General features: G+C 35.2%; 1 protein-coding gene across 5 annotated transcripts in view; it reads right to left on the bottom strand.

Annotated features, from left to right (window-relative positions):
* Nucleotides 1–26,482, bottom strand: part of LOC149774518 (uncharacterized) — a 643,609-nt gene that overhangs the window by 62,441 nt on the left and 554,686 nt on the right. For all 5 annotated transcript variants that reach the window (XR_016416846.1, XM_089945254.1, XM_089945255.1 and 2 more), the window contains 2 exons: nt 1,379–1,558; nt 920–1,108 (listed from right to left, as the gene is read on the bottom strand). Coding sequence is in view for 4 of the 5 variants with exons in the window: in XM_089945254.1 (XP_089801380.1) it covers nt 920–1,108; nt 1,379–1,558 (369 nt within the window). In the remaining variant the exon portion in view is untranslated. The remainder of the gene's footprint in view (nt 1–919; nt 1,109–1,378; nt 1,559–26,482) is intronic.

Here is a 26,482-nt window from a genome sequence, read left to right as displayed (position 1 = left end):
CATTATAGGAGTGTTCTTGAGATGTTAGGCATACACAGGCAGTATCACATGACACCAAAGTTTCTCTGAAAAGTACTGAAATAAACTATATATTTATCTTGATATTATGGTACTGTAATCTCTGTATCTTGATACATATTGTATCACTACATCATTACCCAGGCACAATTCTATGTCGTGTGATAATGTACACACTCCTATGTATAGAATAATTCTTTTCAAAAATACCCCTTTGGCACCGCAATCATCCAAAAGTAGGGTGCCAAGTAGCAACAGCAGGGTTCACACAGAATTCTGATTGATAAATTCAAAGACTTTTCCAAAACTTTCAAAACACCACAAACATAGATTTCCAAGACCTATTTTCACTGACATTTTGTATACAAGTTAGGTTATATGAGAAAACAACGAATGCAAAATACTACAACATCGTTTAATGATGAAATGAAATCTATAATTAATTTCCTAAAATTTATTTATAATGATCTGGAAGATAGGTTAACATTCATTGTTATTTCAGAAACATGTAACTTATGCATCAGATTTAATACAAAATAAATTGTTCTCTTAACAGACATCGGCACTGCTAAAATGTTGGGTTTATTTCAATTTTTAAAGACCTTCAAAGACCATATGAACCCTGAGCAGTGATGACAATTTGTGTTCCAAGTCCAAGATGATAGTCCTGTGTATGTGAATGACAATTACTGTATAGCATATTTTAATATATTACTGTTTAAAACAGTGTTTATTAATTTGAATTTTACATGATGATGTTCTATTGTCTATTCAGAACAAGAATCAAATCTCTTACATTTTTGTTTTGTGTTTCAAGTGTACAAAATAACGAAGTGCATTTAAAAGAGGCAGAGTAATTATTAAAAGATATGCAGTTAGAGGTTGCAAAAGGTTTACTGACTTCACTCCTGATGTCTTCCTCATCATGATCTATCCTGGCAGCTAGACGTTTAGGTTTCCATGGCTCCTTGGCATGATGCAGCTTGATGTCTTCCTGCACTGAAAGGCTACTGTACTTAGTCTGACTTTTGGTTTCTCCATGGCCACCCATATCTTGCTTACCAAACATCCTGAATGACAAGCTACCTGACTGCATCCACAGCAATTAGTTCAGAAAACACAACAGTTGGACTGAATGACAATTACTGTATAGCATATTATAAAATATGACTGTTCTGAACAGTGTTTATTAATTAGAATTGCACATGAATGATGTTCTATTGTGTATTCAGAACAAGAATCGAATCTCTTACATTTTTGTTTTGTGTTTCAAGTGTACAAAAAATAACGAGGTGCATTTAAAAGAGTCAGAGTAATTATTAAAAGATATGCAGTTAGAGGTTGCAAAAGGTTTACTGACTTCACTCCTGATATCTTCCTCATCATGATCTATCCTGGCAGCTAGACGTTTAGGTTTCCATGGCTCCTTGGCATGATGCAGCTTTATGTCTTCCTGCACTGAAAGGCTAATGTGCTTGGCCCGATTTTTGGTTCTTCCACGGCCACCCATACCTCTCACCCTGTGTGAGGTGCCGCCTGACTGCAAACATAAAGCAATTTAAGATTTAATAACATAACAGTTAGACTATTTAAACTCCTTATTTCAACAGCCAGGAAAAGACAGTTTTCAACAAATTTTCAAAGACGTATAAAACTTTTACAGAAATAAAAAATCCCATTACATGAAAACTACTCAAGGCACAAAATGTCTAAACAATTGTTACAAATTCTGATGTATTTTCAAATTTGACCCATGTACATGTATTTTATGTAACCAATTAAAGGTACACCATTACAAATTGCCAAGGTCATTCAGTCATCTGAATCCGTACAGAAAAATCTCACCAGTTCACATGAGTTGCTCATAAGCTGCACATGAGAACCTTGTTAGAAATGTATGCAAATTGGGTAGATTTTGCAGGCTCATGTGTGCAGTTTGTTAGATCTTGTGAGCCAAGGAAAAACTAACCGGATTCTCACGTGAGCAGATTTTGCTCATGTGAGAATCTAACTTTTCACATGAGAAAGTAGAACTTAGAAAACATTCTTTTCCATTACATACAACCATGTTTGAAAATAAAGCAGAGTTCTAATTTCTCACGTGAGTTATCACGTGAGAAACTTGGACTTTGATTCTGATTAAACACTTAATATTTCAAATTTATTCAAAGTTGGATTTTCTCATGTGAGTTATCACATGAGCAATTTGGACTTAAATATTTTGTGTAAATGTTGAATGTCAAGCATCTCAATTATTGTCAAATAGACATAATTTCTATTTTGCACTTGTTCATTTTGCTTTGTTGTATTTTTTAAATTTTAAAACATCTTCAACTTATTTTCTCACAGTGAGTTTTAATCTTATTTTGTCCCAACAGGCTCCTTGTATTTGAACATATTAAGGTTCATTTCACTGTTCATAAAATGAAACAATTCAGAATTAAGGTCTCGTATAACCAGACTACCCATTAAACTTTAACAGCTGTCAAAGAATAGAGTTAATAACTTGTATACTGATCGTGGTTAATGTTTAATAAAGTAATCCGTAAAAAGGTGAAATGTTTCTCTCCCCAAAATACACAGTTTACAAATATAAAAAGGAAATAAAACTTTTGCCCTAAAATGAATCCTATGTTCCATAAACATATGATGCAGCTCCTTTATTCACAAACTTCTAAAACCCCACTATAAAATTGTAAAACAAATACATAGCCACATATCTGAAGAAAAAAAAACCCACTGATGCACAGTCCTTTTGGCCTAATAAACTCTGAAGTCATTTTCCAGAAAAATTGGAGAATTACATAAACTACGTCGTTTTCTTCCATGCCTAACATTCGCACAAAAAGTCAGTACAATCTTATACTTACTGAATTGTGTAATTCGGCTTATGGGTCATCCATTTAGTACGTACGCAAAAAATCTGGTAAAGCTTGACCCCCCCCCCCCCACGCATGCATACTTTTTTGACCCCCCCCCCCCCGCGTACGTACGCTTGACGCCCCCTTCCCCATATTCTATAAAACGGCCTATGTTTAATCCACGCAGAAACCATAAAGGATTAATAATATTAACGTGTTCAATAAAACATTGTCCACCGACGTTGAATGTCTGGCATCAAAGAAATACGCGGGGTAACATTAAACATTTTGTCTAGTGTCCGCCAAAATTCAAACGCCAACTGAACAGTCGAACAGGTTACGTATTAGGCAAATTATTATCGAGGTTTCACCCCAACCCCATTTCCTATGCATATGTACATTATCAGTATAAAAAAAAACATGTACTGTACATAAAATATTTAATAAATCCGTAAGAAACTGCCTAATCCAGTCGTGTTTGGTTGTGTAGCTGTTTCGCACTGTTTTACACGTGTATATTCTTGGCAATGGAAAATTTTGCTTATTTGCAGCCTTTTAAATGTTCTGATTGTGTCATTTCAAAGTTTATAAAAGAAATTTCCTATTGAAATAATCACAAAACAAATCACTGACGTTTCCGTTAACTTTTCTGTGACCCAGGTTATAAGAGTACACGGTGGAAGAATCGGCTTGTTAGAACCATTAGAGTGTCCTATGGGGCATGGCTGGGCACAAGCTACTGTAAAAACATCAAAATTAACTTGGTCTATATTAATTAACTTATTAATTATATGAATTCACTTATATCTCAGTTTTTATGAAACATCAGATAATAAAATAGCATTTATTTGATAAATAAAATATAACATTAAGAAATACCCGAGTACATGTGTACAAAGGAGTGTAAAACCAGAAGGGCTCGCATCGTTGCTTACAATTTAAATGTCAGTCATACAGCAGTATAAAATAATAAAAGTATTATTTTTATACTAAATGTATGACTGACTTTTATATTGTAATCAATGATACAAGCCCCTAGCGTACAACAACGTGTTTACTAATAATGGCGCCTCAGATAAACTCAACAGATGCTGGATGTTGACCTACAGTGTACATGTAGAATAGCACTTTTAAACCGAACAGAGAAATTTACGCGCGGGTCATGTTCTCTTAGCAAGGGCCACGCTGTTTATGAAGAAAGTTATTTAATATTCTCCTGCAACATGTTTGCTCTTAAAACATTCTGACAGCAAGAGTGTGGACATTATTCAAATATAGAAACCAACACCAACATCTAAAGATGTCCACGTCGGTACTGATGTTAATGTCCAGTACGAAACAGAAGACGTCGACGTGCTGTTAGGGAAGATTCAAGGATTATGAAAGACTGGTTCTTTGCCGAGAAAGAGGTAAGTTACTTTTTCTCATTTCTTTTTACAATTTTCGCATACAGAATGATCAAAGTCGATACCCTGAATCATCGACATTATAAGCATAAGCATAAATTCGCATGGTCGTTTAAAATTGAGCCAAGGGTTTGTTTCAGATTTTACTTAAAGATAATAATTCTGCCTCCTGTTTCCAAAAATGATATCTACACCACACTATCATCGAATATTTAAGCCTTCCACAATTCAACTGTGCAACCATGTCTGGCTCTTACCCCCACCCCCAATAATAATGAGGGCGCCTCAGTGAGGAGCACTTGCGTTACCGATTGAAACAGTATGTACAAACATAAATGTTCTTCGTATTATTTTATTGCTGATTGGGTGGATCAAGATAAGCATACACGATTGAGAACCAAATGCAGTAGCTTAATTCATGATTTTATTCCTAAAAGACATTTGCCCTGTCTGTCAAATATTTTGATTGGTAAATTTAAAATAGAGATTTAATTGGATAAGGATTACAGCTTTTCTTAGTGCTTATATACACTTATAGACTAGGACTCTTTTGCCAACCAAATCGTTTTCTCATTTCAGTTCATTCTTTCTGTTCTGCATAGATTTTAAAAAAAGATCAATTATACTAATTTTTATCTTTTTACAGATTAAATTTCATGAAGGTCACAAAATTTAATGAACACAACAAAGTTAGCAATCATTTGAAAGAAGTGCAAAACATTGACAGCAACAGGAAGAAGTCAGACAAAACTGCATTGCCATGTTAAACCAGACATTCATATTGTGCTTAATTTTATTTGACCCAGATAATGTCACCAGGATCTGAAAACAAGAGTGTTTTAAGTCATGAGAAAATTGGCACATGAACCATGGACAGGCATGAAATTAGGATGGTCAGGCTTGAAATATCAGCGGTGATTCTTAAATAGGTCACTTGAGAAAGGATTGTATTATTATACAGACCACGTATGACAAGTAAATTGTAAGCAACCATATGAGCCCCTGTGAACACTTTTTTTTTTTAACGGGTACCCAATTGTTCGTTTTATTACCCAGGTTATTATCTATGGGAGAATACCCGGGTACACGTTGGCATCTTTATCCAGAAGTAGTCAAATTTGGAATATGCAACATGACTTGCAGGTATCTCATCAACAGTGCAATTTATATGTTTGCTACTGAACTAAGGTAATTCTATTGGTAGAGCAAGTTGACTCATAGTCCAAAGGATGAATTTTCAGACTGGGTTGGCTGAGTAAGTGTGTCCTTGGGAAAACAGTTGGCTCCTATTTTCACATTGTGATAAAGTGCCATCTAATCCAAACTACAATTATGTATTTTGCCTTTACCTTGTAAAACGAATCTTTAAAAATCAACCTTACATAATGTCTCAAATGCTGTGATCAGAAGAAAAAAAAATTCTACCAACTTTTCATTTCCATTTCAGGTTTCATTTTTCAACAGTTAAAACTGAGCCTGCTAACTTAAATTCAGTGGTCAACAGGAAGTGCATTGATTCAAAGAGAACAATCTCCAAGTGAAAATACTGTTGCAGACTGGCAAATAATGAAATTCAGAAGCAGGAATGTCAATTACACGTTTTGTTTGCTTCAAATTTTCTGGAACAGTGAAGAATGGTCCTCATGTGAAGCAAATTTCCAGCAGTATCTTTCATTATGACCTTAAAGTTTGTAGAATAAATGTGATGTATTAATATAACAGGTACATACATACATACATACATACATACATACATACATACATACTCTAGTTGTTTTACCTTATTAAAAGATCACTAATCGAACTCAAATTATATGCTTATGATTACTAGATTTGAATATTGATCTTACTCTGTTTAATTCTTGTATTCAATAAAAACTAAATACTATAGTTGTTTTTTGTTGTTTTTGCTCATGTGAGCAAGATGCTGCTCACGTGAGCAAAATCTTGCTCACATGAGCGAGATGTGGCTCACGTGAGCAGATCTTGCTCATGTGAGTGAGGTGTGGCTCACGTGAGCAAGGTGTGACTCACGTGAGCAAGATATTGCTCTTGTTAACAATTCCTGCACATGTGATTTTCTTATTAGAATCTATTTGCTCACGTGAGTTCTACCTAATTTGCATGTTAAATTGCACATGAGACTAACCTGAGTTAGATCCCACGTGAGAATCTCATGTGCAGAAGGGTAGGCAGTTTTGGTGTGGGAAATGTTAATGCTCAATTTTTTTTTATACATAGGTTTCATTGTCAAGCTTCAATAGGAGTGCCTAGACCAACAAATCTGTCAATAATTTGTATATGCTGATGGTCATTATTGGGACAAATATGGGTATATACTAGGGGTGAAACAATACATCTGTGCCATGTATCAATACATTTAACAATACGCAACCTGTGATATGATACATATCGATACAAATATGAACTTGATGGTCTTTCCATCTTTTGAAGGTAGCTGGTGCCCATTCATGTAAACATTCTGGTCCTATTTCCAGCATGTAGATAACATAATAACATATAGATATGATATATTTATATGCCATTCTCATTGACGAGAAGAAAAAAAAGCAATACTTTCAAACAACCTGTTGGTTGCATCGAGTTTTATCCAATGTTTTTGGCCATTTAGTTGTGGCTCCATTTAACTCCCACTGTTTTGTATAACATGAATGATTTGACAACATCTTTTTACCAATTTCATGTCTCAATTAAACTTGGAAGGCGTTACAATGTTATCTTCAAAACAGAAGAAATAATGCAATTTCCTTGTGCAAATAAAATCTCATCTAGAACAAATTCAGGCATGGGTTCTGATGCAATTAAATATTTGATATTACATGTACTCATTAAAATTGCAAGCATTTAACAGATCTAGGTGCAGAAGAAAATTATCACCGATGATTCAAGGTCATTTGTTTTAGGTGGGTGATTCGTGGGTGAAATGTAAAAATTATTATGATTTATTGTGTAATATAAACTGCAGAAATTGTTTAAATTTGGATATGGTAATGTTTTAACATGTTGTGACTTGGGTACATTTCGGCATTCATATCTACTTTTTGAATGGAGTAAATTTTGACTTGGGTACATTGTTTCAAGGTACATTTTGACTAACCCCTCAAGACAACACTTTTCTCAATGACATCACAACCACAACTGATCAGCATCGAGTCATACTGAAAGAAACTTTGTCTATCATTATCAGATGTGATGTAAAACAAAAACAAATACCATGAAAAAACTGACATACTATTTCTCTTTTTCCAATCAGGAAATCTTGATGGGTTTAAATTGTACTCATGCAATAGGGCAACCAGTCTGCAAATCAAGATTAGCCAATAGACTCACAGCTGCATCAGTAACATTATTTAGAATTGTGTTCCATTATTATCAAGCTGTATGTGGACCTATCATTACTGATGATCAGAGGTGGTTCTATGTTAGAATAATTTGGGAAAATTTAACTGAACATTCAGTAATGATACTTTTCAGAATTAAAACAGCATCCTCTACATTTTTGCTTATTTAATACTGGGATACTGGGATTTTCTATGTATAAAATAATTTTTTTTTACTTTAACAGTACAATTTCAATTGACTGCTCCAGTGGCCTAAGTGTTTGCCTTGGATGCAGGGAGTCATGGTTCGAACCCTAACAGATTCATACCAAAGACTTGTAAAAATGTTACAAGCACACAAACACAATTCAAATAATCTTTTGAAAATCTTGATATTTAACCTATTATTTTTGAAAAATCTGTTTGATAATGGTAAGAATTACAATGAATGAAAAATAGCACCTTCTCATGTAAAATTGTGACTTCTTTCACAAATTAGTTTTATTTCTGGAGAAATACATTATTAAGTATGCAAAACAGTTTTGAAGTTTCAACAACTGTACATTCAAATATTGAAGTTCTGCATATTCACAATGCTAATTAAGTATTGGAAAAAAATCTAAAAAATATTATATCATGATGATCATGCTATGCTAAGTTTAAGTTAAAAAAAAAAAATTCCTCTTCACTTGAGTTTCTATATGTGCTTTTGATGTTCCTTTGCAAATTTTTTTAAAAAAGAGCACGTTTAAAATACAAGTCACACAAGACATGTAGACATTCAACACCGAATATCCACATTCCTTAGCAAGGTCATTATTTAGACGCTCCGAAAAGTGCATGCTGCAACATCAATGTTAATGTACATAGACATTTTTGGACAAAATGAATCTAAAGGTGTGATCCAGTACAATCCGGATTGAATGTCGCACACTGTGATGTCACCATGAAAGCTAAGTATAGTGATAAACAAATTCATACTACCCTATTTTGTGATGATTCCACTCGATGTGCTCTTTTCTTGACCAAAGTTTAGTACATGGCCACCATTGCAAAAGACTATAGAGATCGATAATTTTAATCTGGAAGTTTCTTGATGATAGTTAAGGTGCAGAGGATTCAGTCATCAGAACTGAATAGACTTTGGTTAAAGAAAATTAATTTTGAATTTCAAAAGAACAGTTTGTGATTATTTGAAAATGATTAGATGCGCATATATGCCCCAAGTGACTTTTACTGGAATGGTGTCACTAGACCAACAAGTAGGTCTCCGCTTTTATTCCTGCTGTCAGAAAAAAAAGTGGAGACCTACTTGTTGGTCTATGGTGTCACATGAAGAAATTGACTTCTGTAAAGTGCATCAACTGAATGATGAAATACTCAAATGTTCTGAGACAGCCTCACCGTTCATCTGGTTGAAGAGTATGAGGGAACGAGTCATTTGTTATCCATGCTTTGTTCAATAACAAAAGTTTCTAGAATAATGAGAGGTATCACTATGAAAGGAGTACATTTCTGAAAAGGTGATAGTGCATGCATCAAGAAGGTGGTTTGTTTTTAGGGGAGGTGCACCAAGTCAGGCCAAAGTGTCTGGGGCGATTTCACATGAGCATTGCTCAAACTAGTCCTACAACATAAGACACATCACAAGATATTTTTGTTCTGGGGGGTGATGGCACTAAAACAAAAACATGTGTTATGTCTTACATTGAAAGACTACACTCAGACACACTCATTGTGCACAGTCTTAACGAATAAGAACAAAAATGTTTTTTTCATCCGCTGCATTTTTTAGTAAAAAAGAAAGTTACTTTTTATCCTCTGCGAGATTTATTTATATAACCCTCTATCAGATGAATATGATGGAAACAGGCCCGGCCCTAGGATGTGCAGGGCCCCAAGGCAGCAAGTGATGAGTGGGAACCCAAGCAAAATAACTGCATTGCGAAGTTGATTTCCTGAAAGCGCAGGGCCCAGGGCATTTGCCTTGCCCTAGGGCCAGGCCTGACAGTAAATCCATCTATGTAGGCATTCACTGCAATGCAGAACCAATCAAATTTTATCATGCATGGTGCAGTCTAACAATGGAAGATGCTGGAAAATATACACAGATGCACATGCTTAGATAAGTACCAGATTCATATTACCAGCCATTAGTAGTAAAGTGACCCACAGTCACGCGTTGTTAATGTAAAAGGTGGCTTATAACTGTTCAGTTTGTGGACTTAGCTTCGAAGCACAAAAATGATGTAATAAATTTTCCATAAGAAGGAAGTTTAACAGACAGAATGAGATTGCCTCTGATGTGCAGAAAGAATATGCATCAACATTACACCTGGAAAAACTGTTTTTAATTTGTCATAAATGTTCAGTTTTAATAAATAAGGCATACAACTCCCATACATACAATAATCATCATAATCATCATAACGCTATTGGCGATGGTCCTACCATTAAAGTCACTGATGCATTTAGGCTCGTAAATACCAACAAACCAAAGAAAATAATACTCAGCAGTGACTTCAACTGCCCAGACATAAGTTGGGACTCTCTCACCACTTCTAGTGACTCAAACAATGTCCAAGATTTGAACATCCAACAACACCTAGTAAACACTATAAATGAATTCAACCTTGTACAAATTCACGATGAACCTACTTGAAATCATGAGCTCCTTGACCCTGTATTCACCACTAATCCATCACTGGTCAAATCATCTGTTAGTGCTACTATGACATCAGATCATGAAATGGTTATTGTGTGTGTGTGTGTGTGTGTGTGTGATTTGCATTTTTTAAATGTAGCTTTAACAATTTTTCAGTCATATCACTATGATGTCTGCAGTGTGGCAGTTTATAGTGATGCCTACCATTGGGGCATCATGTTGCAGACATGTAGCATGATGTCCCACCCAGTCACATTGTCCTGACACAAGGCCATCCAGTCCTAACACTGTTAGTACCATTTTTGTAAGTCTTTGGTATGACTCTGCAAGGAATCGAACCCACAACCTCCCACATGTGAGGTGGATGCTCAAACCACTAGGTCACCAGAGTGGTGAAATGGTTATTGTGGACTCCAACTATAAACCTGTCTACAGCAACCAGGCACAAAGAAAAATATTTCATTTCTATAGAGCTAATTTGGAATCAATACGGAGAGACTGCAATAACATTTTCCTGAAATCCATCAAAAGTATACATTAGATAACACCACAATTAATATTCAAGACCAATCATCGAAATTCAAAATGAAATTCAGAAATCCCTGGAATTAATGTACCTTCCAAAATGAGTTGAAATAAACTTTAACAACCATGGGTCAACAGGAAGCTCCAAAGATCACTAAAGAAAAGGGGCACAACTCTACAAACCAGCAAAGAAGCAAAAGATCTGGACAAGGTACAGGCAATTCCAGAAAGAATGCAAAACACAATTCAGAAGAGCTGAAATCAAACATGTCAGCAATGTTATTTGTGAAGGGCTATTGGGAAGAAAAAAACACAATTTATTCTGGAAGTATGTCAAAACAAAGAAACAGGACAACACTGACACAGCACCCCTCAAGCAGAAAAAAGGCAACCTTATTGTAGATTCAAAAGCCAAAGCAGACAACTTTGTCAAGCAATTCCAGTCAGTTTTCACCAAAAATAGTGACAGCTCTTTACCAAAAGCTAAAGGTCAGAAAAACCTCCAACATATCACACTCTTAAACGCCAGTGCCAAAGGAGTCCTCAAACAACTACTCTACACAAATACATCTAAGAAATGCCCACATCTCCCCTGTGATAGACACAGAGCAGAAAATTACAGATTGGTATCCTTACTGTGTGTGTCTTGTAAAATTCTTGCAAAATTCATGAACACATCATTTATTAACCATATGATGAAACACTTTGACACACACAGAACCCTGACTAAACTAAATTCTGGCTTTCGATCAGCCTATTCTACTAAATCACAACTACTAGTCACTTAATACGATCTCCTACAATCCTTTGACTGAAAACAGCAAGTTGATGTTGCATGTCACGTTTGCCTGCCCGCGATTACGTAACTCGGGAACAAAGGAATGGGTTAGCGCCATGAGTATGTCGACCCTACACTGTTGTAGCAATTCATGTTTGTACAAGAACCGCTCCATTAGGTGTTAAAACTCACAAGTAGATGTTAGAAGCTTTGTGCTAGAACAAAGGACCGTTGTTGCTGTTGTAAATCTCCCCGCGTTGACAGCTGGCCTGAGGCTCGTCTGTTAATCTGGACCGACTGGGGTGGAATTGATATCCAATCAGAACTGAGGAAGGGTGGGGCCATCAATTCAAACCAGAATTTAATAGTCATTTGGGCTGGGAACGAATTAGTCATTGTGAAGCATCGTGCTGACAAGTTGTAGCAATAACTCCAGGAGCCACTCGTGATTTGGCAGGAAAAACCTTGGTACATTCAAGGACAGAAAGCTTCGTAAAGGAAGCTTTTGGGGACAGAACTACCGGGTAGTGAAGTCCCGAGTCTCAGAGAGACAGGATAGAACAAGGCAGTAGGCCGAGAACAAGCCTAGTTGCTGGAGAAAGAGAAAAAAGGAGGAGGATGAGAAAAGGAAACAAAAGGGGAAGAGGATAGGAAGTATTGGAGTACGAGAACGCTGGAAGGAGGAATTGAATTGGCAGAGTAAACACAGATGAGTAGAAACCAAGTACAGGGGAAAGCCATCTCACACTATAATCACGTGATGAAATAGGTTGCTACATGGTCAAGAGGAAGAAGATTGGTTGAGAAATTAATATCGTTTAATTTGTATTAAATTGTTATTCTTTGAATTTCACCTTTGTGTTCTTAATAATTTAATTATCGGTACTGCTGACTGGGGGCTCGAAGCTTTACCTCTCTCTATCACTAATTTCACTTCCTACAAAATGAGCCAGGGTGGGAATTCCACAGTAATTCAAATAAATATTGGGAGAATCCAACCCCAACGCATAACAGTGGGTCACATAGAACTACACATTGCAATTTTAGACTTTTTTAAAGCTTTTGACACAGTCCCAGACAACAAACTTCTTCATAAATTACACTGCTATGGAGTGCAGGGACAGATAACAAGTGGCTATCCTCCTTCGTCAGAGACCAGGTCATCGACGTCATCTGTGATGGCGAATACTCGAAAAGCTTTACAGCAGAATCCAGTGTATCAGATGGCATGGTACTTGGTCCCCTATTGTTCCTGTGCCACATAAATGACCTGCCAGAGTGTCTCCTCACAAGTTAGATTCTTCACAGATGATTGTTTACTCTACAGAACTATCAAAACTATCAAAGATTATGAAATTGGTAAAAACTACCTGATCGAACTGGAAAAGTGGGCCTCAGTGTGGGGCATGCAATTTAACGCTAAGATTTTATATATATTCATTAGCATCAGGAACAAATCTTCTAAATATTACCAAATAAACAACACCATTCTACAACAGGTACCAACAAGTCCATACCTAGCAGTTTTCATCTCAGAGGATCTCCAATAGGGTACACATATCAACTTCTGCTGTAATAAAGCAAACTCTGGCATTGGGGTTCTTAAATGGAATTTAAAGAACTGCTCTCACGAGAGTAGAAAGACAGCATATATATCTTTGGTTCTGATCAACACTTGAGAATGGCTCATTTAGATAGGACCCCTACTGCACTAAAGATATACAAACCATCGAAAGGAATCAGTGCCAAGCTGCATGATTTCTTCAAACGGATGATAGATCTCTTGAAGAAGGCTGCGTATCCAGGATGCTACAAGTTCTGGAGCTGCTTAGCCTTCAACAGCGACATGAGTTCAATAGGCTCACTTACCTATGAGGCACTGTAATGGATAAAGGCTGGTCCAATGAGTAAGTTGCAGTTGAAATTTTGATGTCGTATGTCGAGAAATCCAATATCACGTGTTGGATGAAATTCACTGTCCTTAAAGTTTCATTCTCTAAGTCAAGATTTTAGATTTTATTTGCTGAGTTATACAGTGGTGGTTTAAAGTTATACTTCCTATGTCGACGTTTTACAGTGTGTATTTTGAATTACACAGCAATGGTTAAAAATTCAATATCATATGTCGAAAGTCCCAAATTCACATGCTGTATGCCACTGTTTATGATAAAAGTTCCATTTCATTTGGGGAGTATTTAGATTTCATCTGTTGAATTTCACAGCGATTAGAAACAGCCTCCTTGTTTAAGAATAACGAGGTCCGTTCACAAGAGCAAACTCTAGTGATGAAATTCATAGCAATTCTCGACCTGTGAATGGTAACTTTCAAACTGTAAATGCACGAAATGTAATGGCACCTCATAATTGAATACACGAATGATGTATCTTAATACTCAATATTATCTTGAACTGTTAAATGTGGACATTGTGTAATGTTACTTTTAATACCATCACATCATTTCAACATATAAAAATAACTATTCTGACAAGCACAATAAAATGTCCAATCACTACTGTGTAATTCAACAGATGCAATATCAAAACTCAACATACAAAATGGATCTTGCAGCACAATCAATGTGATTCAACATGTTAAAATAAAACTCTCAATGACATTAAAATTTCAACAACCGCAGTGTAATTCAGAAGATACAATCTAAAAACTCGATATTTCAACCAGAACTGTGTATTTTAGCAGATGAAATCTACATACTCTACATATGAAATTGAACTTTCAAAATAAACTCTTTGAACCAATACGTAAATTAGGAATTCTCTACATATCACATTCAAATGTCAACCATCGCCATAAAATTCAAACTACACAATCTAAAACCTCAACACAGAAAATATAACTGTCAACAACTACTGTTTAATTAAACAGATGCAATCTAAAATCTTGACCTTGAAAATGGAATGTTATAGACAAGAATTTTTTATACAACACGTGAAACTGAAATTCTGGACATATGACATTAAAATTTCAATGGCAACATTCTGATTGGACCCGCTTTTGTCCGCTATGATGCCTCATACTTACCTACCTATTCAAGATAGTGATGGGTATGGTACAGTCAATAGACACTTAGTCAAACTCAAACCAAAATGATGCATAAAACCTAAATCCCACAGAGACTTTGAAAATAATAAAAATTGTTGACAATCATGTTATTAACATTTCTAGATGTTTTGTTGTTAAAAGTTCTAATACGGAACAATTTAGAAACTCTTTCTTCATAAAAACTATGTGGTTTGGAACTGACTCGATGAGAGTGTTGTGAGTGCTAAGTCTCTGGAATATTTAAGTCAGTTACTAAGATGTGAACCCCCAAACAAGCAGTTCGAATACACACTGATACAGATGTCATTAGGATTCACGTAGTTAAATACACACTGATACAGATGGTAAAAGGATTCCCGTAGTTAAATACCACTATTGGTTTTTCCTACACACTGATACAGATGTCATTAGGATTCCAATAGTTAAATACTGATACAGATGGTATTAGGATTCCCGTAGTTAAATACACTCTGATACAGATGGTATAAGGATTCCCGTAGTTAAATACACACTGATACAGATGGTATTAGGATTCCCGTAGTTAAATAATGAGTATTGGTTTTTCCTACACACTGATACAGATGTCATTATGATTCCCATAGTTAAATACACACTGATACAGATGATATTAGGATTCCCATAGTTAAATACACACTGATACAGATGGTATAAGGATTCCTGTAGTTAAATACACACTGATACAGATGGTATTAGGATTCCCGTAGTTAAATACCAGTATTGGTTTTTCCTACACACTGATACAGATGTCATTAGGATTCCAATAGTTAAATACACACTGATACAGATGATATTACAATTCCAATAGTTAAATACACTGATACAGATGGCATAAGGATTCCCGTAGTTAAATACCAGTATTGGTTTTTCTTACACACTGATACAGATGTAATTAGGATTCCAGTAGTTAAATACACACTGATACAGATGATATTACAATTCCAATAGTTAAATACCAGTATTGGTTTTTCCTGCACACTGATACAGATGGTATTAGGATTCGCGTACAGATGGTATTAGGATTCCCATAGTTAAATACACACTGATACTGATGGTATTAGGATTCCCATAGTTAAATACACACTGATACAGATGGTATTAGGATTCCCATAGTTAAATACACACTGATACAGATGGTATTAGGATTCCCATAGTTAAATACACACTGATACAGATGGTATAAGGATTCCTGTAGTTAAATACACACTGATACAGATGGTATAAGGATTCCCGTAGTTAAATACCAGTATTGGTTTTTCCTACACACTGATACAGATGTCATTAGGATTCCAATAGTTAAATACACACTGATACAGATGGTATTTGTCATTACTGTAGCCAGAATTCTAAGATGTTGATGATGGCTGGCAATCTGGCATTATTATAATTATTACTTTCCTTTGATGTATTTCATGACTTTATTATTATTATTGTTATTATTATTATTAGTATTGTTATTGTTCGTGGTAGTAGTATAGTAGTATATGATTAAAACTTATGAAATACTAGACTGACAGCTTATTTGGATCTATATTTCGTTGTCAATCAAAATATTTCATTTTATTTAAAGTCTTACAAGTTTTAGATACAATATATTCTACATGGCAAATGAAAATGATATTATTTTGTATTTTTGTAAAATTACCTTAATTTCTATTAGAGTATATATATATATATATATATATATATATATATATATATATATATATATATATATATTAGATATAATATTTACATAATGTATCAAGCATTTACTTTTGTCAATATGTATGCTGATTATGAAGATCTGGATTAATCTCTGAAATTACCTCCTTAACAAGCTGATATCAGGTCAATGATATGGTTTCGTTTGAAAGTGCCTCAAGCAGTCAATTTGCTCCTCATATATTTTCAGATTTAAAGTGAACTTTCTTGTTTCTGTTTTATATTATTATTTTGGGGGTGGGGGAGGGCTGATATACCGTAAGAATTGATATTGATTGGAACGCTATTGCATGACCTTTGGTGTGTAATACGAATCGCGTCCTTGCCTAAACACGTACATTTGTGTACGTTTTCCAGAAAATTTTGTAATTCGATTCCACTATGTGACTATGGATGTGAAAATTTTATTGGTTGTCTGCTGACTTGAACAGCCAAAAACAACGGTTAATCAGGCAGCTCTGAAAACAAATCTCACAGAGCATAAGGAGCAAGTTTCTTCTTGACTTCTATACACAACGGAACAAACAAATACAAAAGTTCTTCTATAAGATTGTGCGTAATGAGCATGATCATCGAGTGATACACATTTGAAATCGCACAAATACTTTGCTGGCAAGATTTAGCCTACCTCCCCATAGACTACCCTATATACCCAGATCTGTACATAAAAATTGGTATCGGGATACATTTATTGGTCTAAGCAGTGCCATAGTTTGATAAAAGTTAAAACTCTTCTGCTTGGAAATAGGAATCATGGTCAAGATATTCGCAACAGAAGAAACAATGCAGAAGAACTGATTTGCAAAAGAAATTAGCATCTGTACATGTTCTGAACAAAGGCTATAACAATGACAGCTCTGGTTGAATATGTGGTTCACTCTACAGCATCGTCACTAAGTAAGTACCTTTGCTCTCTGGCGATTTATTATTCACTTTCGGATATTATCCCTATCAAGATTAACTTGGAGGTAATGTCTCTATATTCAGACTAACAAAACAGTTCCAAACACCTGACCCGATTACTTTTTTTTTCTAATGGCTTGTTAATATCAGTATAATATATCTCTTGATTGCAATTTAAACTAGGTTTAATTCTTCCTAAGCAATAAGTGTTCACATGCGCTTTTTTTAAAGTAAAAGTACCCATGCTTATTGGAGTGCTTCCATTGTCAAGTCTTCAGTTTTAGAGGTACATAGTTTTGCACGTTGATAAGCTCTTCAGTTTTAGAGGTACATAGTTTTGCAAGTTGATAAGCTCTTCAGTTTTAGAGGTACATAGTTTTGCACATTGATAAGCTCTTCAGATTGGGAAGCATGTGGTCCTCAATCCCATAATGCCTAAATAGAAGTGATTTGGGTTTGAAACACATTAGAACTTACTGAAGTTTGATATATGATTCTGTTTTCTGCCTGTCATCTCGATTGCAACACCACATTATCATGATTGTTTTTCAGTTATGTCAAGTAAAGGTAACAATACATACCCGATTTGGATCACCAGACCATACATATCTGGGTGTAAATTCCACAAAATTGCTGCCTTCTGCAACATCTCTGTTCACGGGCTGTAAATTGGGCTGGAACAGATTGCACAAATTTATAGATTGCACAAATTTATACATACACACTGTTTATCTAACCATGACCATTATGGCTCAAGACCTACAATATTTTACCACAGATTTGCCTACCTAGCTACTTCTATTATGTTTGGATGCATGCAAAAGGACGTGGTTGGCCAAATATTGCTTTTGACCCACAAATTAGCGATAAACTAAAGTCTCTGCAAGGTAGTCCGATAAATCAACCATCCAAATCTGTGTTGATTTATGATGGACGATATGTGGTTCTGATGTCACCTGTTCATTAAAATGCGCAATTTTGCTGCATGCAAATCATTCCGGAACAATCATGCGTAAACTTTAGACACACACCAGTAATTGGTAACAGCCATATCTTGTGCAAAATTTAAAATGGCCACAGGACAGATATTGGTTGTGCTATTCCACATGGATTTACAAGTTACCAAACATAGGATTTGCTCTGAAAATATAATGTACATGTCACCAAACAATCCCTTCAGCCAACGGTAGCTCCACAGCCACAAGAAATACCAGCAAGTGTATAAAATGAACACCGATGTGTGCAGACAAAAGTGGCTGCGAATAATTACAGCTTTCAATGAATAGGTGATATCAGTCCCTAACACAAAAGTTAATATCATCTTGGGTAAGAGGCTGATTTATTGGTCTGGGGCATGTGCTGTAGTTATAGCCTAATTACACTCTGTATATTGTAACATATATTAATATGATATAACGAAACATGTCAAACGAGCTATCCTAAATAGGCATGTTCATATAAACCCTCAAATTTTACCATCCTTCTGTTTCTCATGTTATGATTCTATGGTCTTTAAATAAGTGACAGAAAGAAGCAAAACCAATAACTTTAGTCCAATCAATAAATAAGTTAATTCTTTAGGTTATAAAATGAAGGAAAAAAAGATACTTTCAGTAGTGTGAATTATAGAGCGTTTTCAAATGAATCTCAAGTCCTGAATGTGCTAATGTACCAATATCATTCAATGCGCTTACATGCCAGTAGTCTTGATGTATCACAATGATATAATCTAGATTGTCCTTGAATGAATTCACAATAATCCCAAAGCAATATTTTAGTCTAAAATGTCAATGAGCACTTTGTAATTCCAATTAATAATTTAGATAAATAATTCGTCTCAACTTATAAATGAACACAATGGTAATTGATTCTAGGATTATAGTTAAAGGAGGACTGAGTAATCTTCTTGATCTCAACGTTAATTACATCCCATCCTAACCAGTGTCGCAATAACTGCTTCTGACAAATTAAATCATCCTAAAGAAAAATTACCCCAAACTATAAACAAGTTTGTTTTCTGGAACATCCAAGGTCATAATCTATGTTAGGCCTTGAATTCAAACCCCCGTAAACATCATTTATAACTTAAAAACAATACAAAAAGCAGGTACACATACAAACTTTAGCCTCAATCACAGACAAAGGTCAAGCACACTAAATGAACTAAATGTACAAAACACATGAAAGTTTTCAAACTCTAACAGTGAAGTTGAGAACCTATTTGAATTTTTTAACAGAAGACAGTATTGATAACCATCTAACCTGTTATACATGTTCTCATTACTACCAAACAGAATAATAAAAACAAACTGTTCACAGCTCATCCGTTAACATGTTCATCGCCATATATCCCCCAAAAGTATACTCCACAGTATCAGAAAAATGTAATTTTCTTTTTCTGTAAGCAACACTAAGATCAAAATGTCCTTGCCATTTGTAAGAAAGATTCTTTATCTTTTTAAATTGTCTTTGAACAGGTTTTAAGCATCCTTTAGTGCAATCATAATCAGAACATTCAGATGCGAGTAGCAATATATCGAAGAGGCGTGAAGGAAGGCAATGGACAAAACATCAAAAACAACAATCTCCCTATGTTATGTTATTTTTATAAATTCTGAAAAAATTAATGATGACAAGAAATAAACATTCCTGTGTATAATTGTTTTTCTTCATTATATTGCTCATTAAATTCGCATCTGTTTTTTGTTTGATGGCCTATACTCACCGGACGTAATTACGTGCTCCAGGGGGCACCTTATTATGGCCTATCAGAACCCTAGCGTCTCTGCATATGCTTCCCTGGGATGGTAACTGACCAGCGCACTGAGCACTTGCTCTTTTTTCTCTTCAGAAACAATGTCCTAGATTGCTCAATGTCTGTTAGCATGCCTGCCTTGAACATGCACAATAGCAAAGCTAATGCATCCTTCCTGACATTGAGATTTAAATTAAGTTTATCGCGGTTGTCATCCAAACCGGAAGATGCATTGCCAACATGGCAGATCTAGTTATTTACATAATTTTTACGGGCTAGGAAATATGTTACACTGCAAAAGTATGTCAGATTTTGGACTAAAATCTGCACAAAATAAAACTATTTCGTGCCCTTTTAATAACCAGATACGTGATTTTAAAAGAACTGATAGCCAACTTAAGATTTTATAAACTCCCAGGCTGCTCCTTAGTAACTGCTATCACAAATCTATAGAGTGCAAATCACATGTGTACCCTTTCACCATCTTTGCAACGTGTTGCTAAGTACTCTCTCTACTTTTAATTTACTATTCTGTTTTCAGGCACAAGAACTTGTGAAACTGCAGAAATAAATAGTGTTATGTATATTTCATTTAATTGTCTGCTTGTTAGTTTTAATTTTTTTATTTCATTACATGTTACTGTAATGTAACATTGTTTACAGGACTTGACCTTGTCCGAAATTGAGTTCATTTCTGCTTGACCTGATTGACTTTTTTTAAATTTCATTTATGTAAACAACTAATAATAGCTTCATTATTCTATATGTGTATGAGCTCCTAAACTGAATTACTATTCAGGTAAACAAGGAGTGGTAAATATGTTGATTTGAATCTGGGTTTTGGAGATTCCCAAGTGAATTTTATAGGTTATTGTGTTGTAAGTAAACAAGTCTCATTATGATCATTCTAGAAGACTATTTTCAATTATGTAATGGTTGTTTTTAGAAAATGCTAATGTGACCTGAGGTCAAGCAGATAACTATATTGTCTTATGACTGGGAAGATTTTGTCAGTCATGCTTTAACATCAAACTCTTTAGGTTGTATTGTGTTGTGACCAGTTGGGGATTCAATTTATTTTCTTCAAATTATTGAATTCAAGTGATTTTTTTTTTCTCTGGAAATATAAAAGTGCTCTGACAAAATTCTTTGATAAAGACATTCATTGGAATTTATTATACTGACTTCAAACCTGAAATAATTTTACTGTGATCTGACAAGTGATTGTTGACACATCAGCACTTCAATGACCATAACAGACACGTCATCGCCTTCAATTCTGGATTTCACCAGGACTTGAACTCAGTTTCATTCAGGACTTTTAATTACTAGGACTTGTGTTTTTAATTCTCGGATCATATCTGGATTTAATTCGCAATACCGTAAATTCTTTTTTCTCATTTTTTACTTTGTATTCTAGGGAAATAAATTATTTGTTAAATTTTACAAAGCTTGTTGTCTTCACTGACTTTTCTGTTACTTATTTTAAGAGCATAGACTCGTACCAATAGTAACACACATTTCAAATCTTTGATTCACTTGGATTATGCTTTTATTTTGGAGTAAATCAAAACGAGGTGAGTTTTAATATAATTGAGGACAATGTACGATAAATATCCATACATAGTGACAAAATTGGAATAAATGTTTTCAGCATATTTTTGCACTTGTACAAATGTATGAATATGTCAGTATGAATTTAGTTGAAGGCATCGATGGAAATGTTTAGAATTTGTACATGTTTACAAATTCCCATTGTTATCTAGAAAATATCTGATCTCCAAATGTTGGAAATTTAGACTACTTACTAATTTTAGATTTCAACTTTTTGTCGATTCCTAAATGAAATCTGGGGGGTGGTGGGGGCTATAAATTTGTAATAAATGAGACGTGACAGAGCTCCAAAATTTAATATTACTCCTTAAAAATGTATTTTGCAAAGTAATGGGGGGGGGCAGTCATATATGACGTCACACAGTTCTAGCAGGTTTTTAACACAATTTGCAACCCTTTTTTACCCCCTCCCCCCATGCTTGACATTGCATATGGATGACTCCATGAGCATAACTATCATAAACTGCTTGCTGTTGTTGTTGTTGTTGGACTTCTTTCATGCCTTCCATCCATATTTAGCTACTCGCATTCCAACATTCAGATTTGCGCAATGGAATAAAAAAGGGGGGGGGGCATTTTTGTGATACTATGTAGTTCATTTTTTATAGTGAGGGACATAATGGGTGTGCTAAGAACATAATTTGTCTCCATTTTTCTTTTCGTTAAAGATGAGTGCAAACGGGAACACGCAATATTTGTACTGGATGGCTTAAAAGAGTCTTTGCACCCAAATAAAAAAAAAAAGTGTTCTCGATTCCGCAATTTCTGCTGGAATTTCTTGAGATCATTGAAGATGCAGAAATATGGCAACAAATGCGACGCTTTTGATGAACATGCGCTCATTTGGGAAAAACAATTTCCCCACAATTTCGCTACATAGTATGCATATATATATGTTAATGTACACATATTGTCATTGTGGTATAACCATACCATATACTCTTAGAAACACTTAAATTTATTTTTAATTTGGGGCGGTTAGGTCTCACTGGGCAGTTTATCTGGTGAATTTTCATCCGACAATGACCAATTACAGAAACATGAGAATAATTTTACACTGAAGATACAAATAAAAGCTAATGATTTTTGTAGAAAGCATACATGTGAGATTTTGACAGCAGTAATCAGGTTGATTCCTGATGCATCTGGTGGTTTTTATACTGAACCAACACTGCCACCAATCCAGGCTAAATGTTACATTCATTTTTGACAAGAAATAGCTATTTTGAATATTTTTCTGTGACAAGGCAGCTAAAAGAATCAATATGTGCCTTATGCCTGCATAAAGTTCACTAGTACAAAACAATTTAGCATACTTTTCATCAACCCTCAACCATCTAGATTTTTTAGATATTTACCTCTATATCAGACACACATAAATACCTAAGCTCATCTAACTGTGACAGGCAGTCACCAACAAGCCAACCTATTTCCAAACCTAACTCAAAGAAAATCGAAACCGCATTATAGATTTAGCTTATGTGTTTATTTATTTATGCTAGGCTTGTGATAATTAGGTTCATGCCTTCTACCTTAAAAATCAGGGAAGTGTCATAAAACGAAAGTATCCAGTAAGACATTGCTAGAAACACCGAAATACACTGCAAAACCGAAATACACATGTATTTACATGTTCTCTCTGTATATATCGCTTTCCACATACAAATTTTTATTTGTTTTTGTTTGAATAATAATATAAAGCAAAATAAAATATTATTTATGTGATTTTGATAAGAATTATTTACTTTTTCCTAGTTATAGCACGCGTCAATTGGTCGTACTTAATTTGACAGGTCGATCGTTCCGGAACGGAGAAAGTATGATAACGACAGATCGTTCCGGAACTAATTTAATCTCCGGAACGGACGGTGTAATTATAGGTTACTGCATTTTTATGGGAAAATATGAACGAGTTTTGGGATGGAATACTGCACGACCTTGGGAGTGCAGTATATCTTTCCGACAGAACGAGTTCATATTTTCCCATACAAATGCTGTAACCTTTTTATTATATGCTCATTTTTAAAATTCTACCTAAGGTTTAATTATATAAACAAAATACTCTACAAGAAACAACATAAATGAATGTATGCCGTATTCCGAACTAAATTCACAAGCGCAGATTCATCAGTACACAACAACATTATTAATGCGTACATAACTCAGCCCAGATAAATTTGAACATAGTCGCGTGCTCGACATAACTTTCGAAAGAAAATGGCGTGTCTAGTTAAAATTAAAATTTGCAGTCATACTGTGAATGAATGCGCATTGCAAAAACTTTCCATTTGCTCTGGAATGAATATATTTTTGTGTTTTGTTTCGATTCGACTAAAGTTTGTGATTTTGAACTAGATTCGTCTGTGTAAATTATACGTGAAATACGTCGGATTGAAGCGGCGCGGGAGAAGCGACACATCTGCAAATGTGTTTCTGTTTCTGTCATTGAATGTTGGAAATCTTTAATGTGGGGAAAATATCAAGTCTTTCAAATGCAATTATCAGAAAGACGCTATGGAATTTAATGTTTATTTCATTTTGAGTGCAGTAAGCAGGATGCAATTGCACTTATCATCGAAAGTACAGCACAATTTCGAAATGTGTAATCCAGATTGAAAACCTATGACATGGTTGATGTAATTCGTATTTGCAGAATTAAGAGAAAACATTTTGAGGAAATTGAGGATGTAAAACTGTAAGTATATTTTATTTTGCCATTCGTATCCCCATATAAAGAAGACAGTATATGCCTTGTCACTTGTATGTTATTTGTAAGGACATAATCGTCCGTTTTTATATAATGTAGCTAGCCTAAATCCGTAACATTGTATCAACGCGGAATGTGCCAAAACAGCTGGGTTTATTTTGCAGTCCACGAAACATGTTTTAGTTCATTCAGAAACAAATTTAAATAACCACAACGTAAAGAGCCTCTTTCGCGAGTGTATATGATTTTTTTACAAATCAAAAGTGCTGTGTCTGCGTCATTGTTTGTTTACAATAGAAAGTAGTTCCTTTATTAACGTGAATGCTATATGTGTATTGTCGCGCGCGTTCAGTATCGGGGAATAATGAACGATTCTAACACTATAAAGTTAACGGGGAAAGAAATGAGCATATAATAATTATAGGTTACTGCATTTTTATGGGAAAATATGAACGAGTTTTAGGATGGAATACTGCACGACCTTGGGAGTGCAGTATATCCTTCCGACAAAACTGATATTGAATCATATTTACTATGATGAAAAGTCCAACAGTTTTGTAGATTTGATCTGTGATAATCGCATTGTTGTTAGTGACTATTCAAAGCTTGTGAAGACGCTATTGAGGCTGATCCCTCCTCTGAAATGGCGCACATTTATGCACTAAGTGCCAGCATCTCCAAACCCATTCGTTCTTATTATCCGCCACAGTTACAAGCCGAGTTTGCATCAGAACCTTTAAAACGTAAGGTTGTTGGAAGGGCAGTGAACAAATCCGCATCCCCCGCAGCATGCATAATGTGGACTCAAATGTCTGTCCCAGAAAGAACAAATGGGTTTATACCCAATCACTTTGTGCCTCTGTTATATGAAAACAATGAGCATATGGTCATTGTAAATTGTGTCGTTTGCACGCATTGGGGTGGGGTTCTTCCAATATATTTTAATTAAATTATGATGAAAGTTCCACCCTGGCTCGTGAGGTTAGAAAGTTAAATTAGTGACGAGGTAGATTTACAGCTCTGAGCCCCAAGTCAGCAATGCCGACGGCTAAATTATAGAGAACACGAAGATGAAATTCAATCAATAACAATTTAATAAATTCGATAATTTAAAAACGATAACATTCAATCACCCGTCTTTCCCTCGACCAAGTGACAGCCTAATTCATCCCGTGATTTACAGTGTGAGTTCGATTTTTCCCCTGTCCTTGCATCTACTTATCTCTTTCTTCCCGCTAATCCCTTCCTTCTTTCCGTTCCTCTAACACCTCCTTCGACTCCTTTTCCCTCTCTACTATCTCCTCCTCCAATTTCGCTCCCAGACTTCAACTTCTCCTGACTTCTCTCCTTTCTTCTCCTTTCCTCCGTCTCTCTATCTGAGACTACGAGACCAAACTGTAACTGGTCTGTCCCTCAAAGCTTCCTGTGAAAAGCCACAAGGCGTTAACATATGCTTTATCGAATCTCACCTCACACTAGATCAACAATTAATCATCAGGTAAGGCTATCACGGTTTCTGTCACGCATACGTATACATCGAAATTCCCGCACACTTCTTGCAGGGTAAACAATGGCGTAATAACACGGTATCAGCGAATTGTCATACAGACATCAATACATTGCGTCACGTCAGTATATGCACATATATATTTAATCTCATTGTACTACAATCTGACAACAATCAGACGCATGTCTGTACATTACACAAATATTCAACAGTGGCAAAATCTATAATCACATGAACACATGTGTTAGTCTACTATAAAATACCCACATAGCGAATTACAATATTAACTCTTACGACGGCTAGCAAGCTATATCATTCTTTACAAATATCAACTCATTTCTTCAAAATATGCAAACATATTAACAAAGTAATTCTTCGTACTATGATTCTAGTAATAATAAAGTATATATACGACCAACAATTAAAATGCAGTCACATTCCGCAAAGACCGAATAAATAGCTCACTGACCTTATCTGAAGCTCTCTGTACTTAGAATGTCCTGTTCTAAGATTTTCCCGCCAATAACGAATGGCTATTCGGAGTTACGCTAACCTCCTCTGGGTAATTTCTCTTAGCGAACTAATTCTTGCCGGAAGACGCGGAGATGTCATTCTATTC

Source organism: Sinohyriopsis cumingii, unplaced genomic scaffold (assembly GCF_028554795.1).
Source record: "Sinohyriopsis cumingii isolate HCF-2022 unplaced genomic scaffold, ASM2855479v2 utg000229l, whole genome shotgun sequence".
NCBI classification, from domain to species: Eukaryota; Metazoa; Mollusca; class Bivalvia; order Unionida; family Unionidae; genus Sinohyriopsis; species Sinohyriopsis cumingii.
This window is presented reverse-complemented; position numbering and strand designations above follow the sequence as displayed.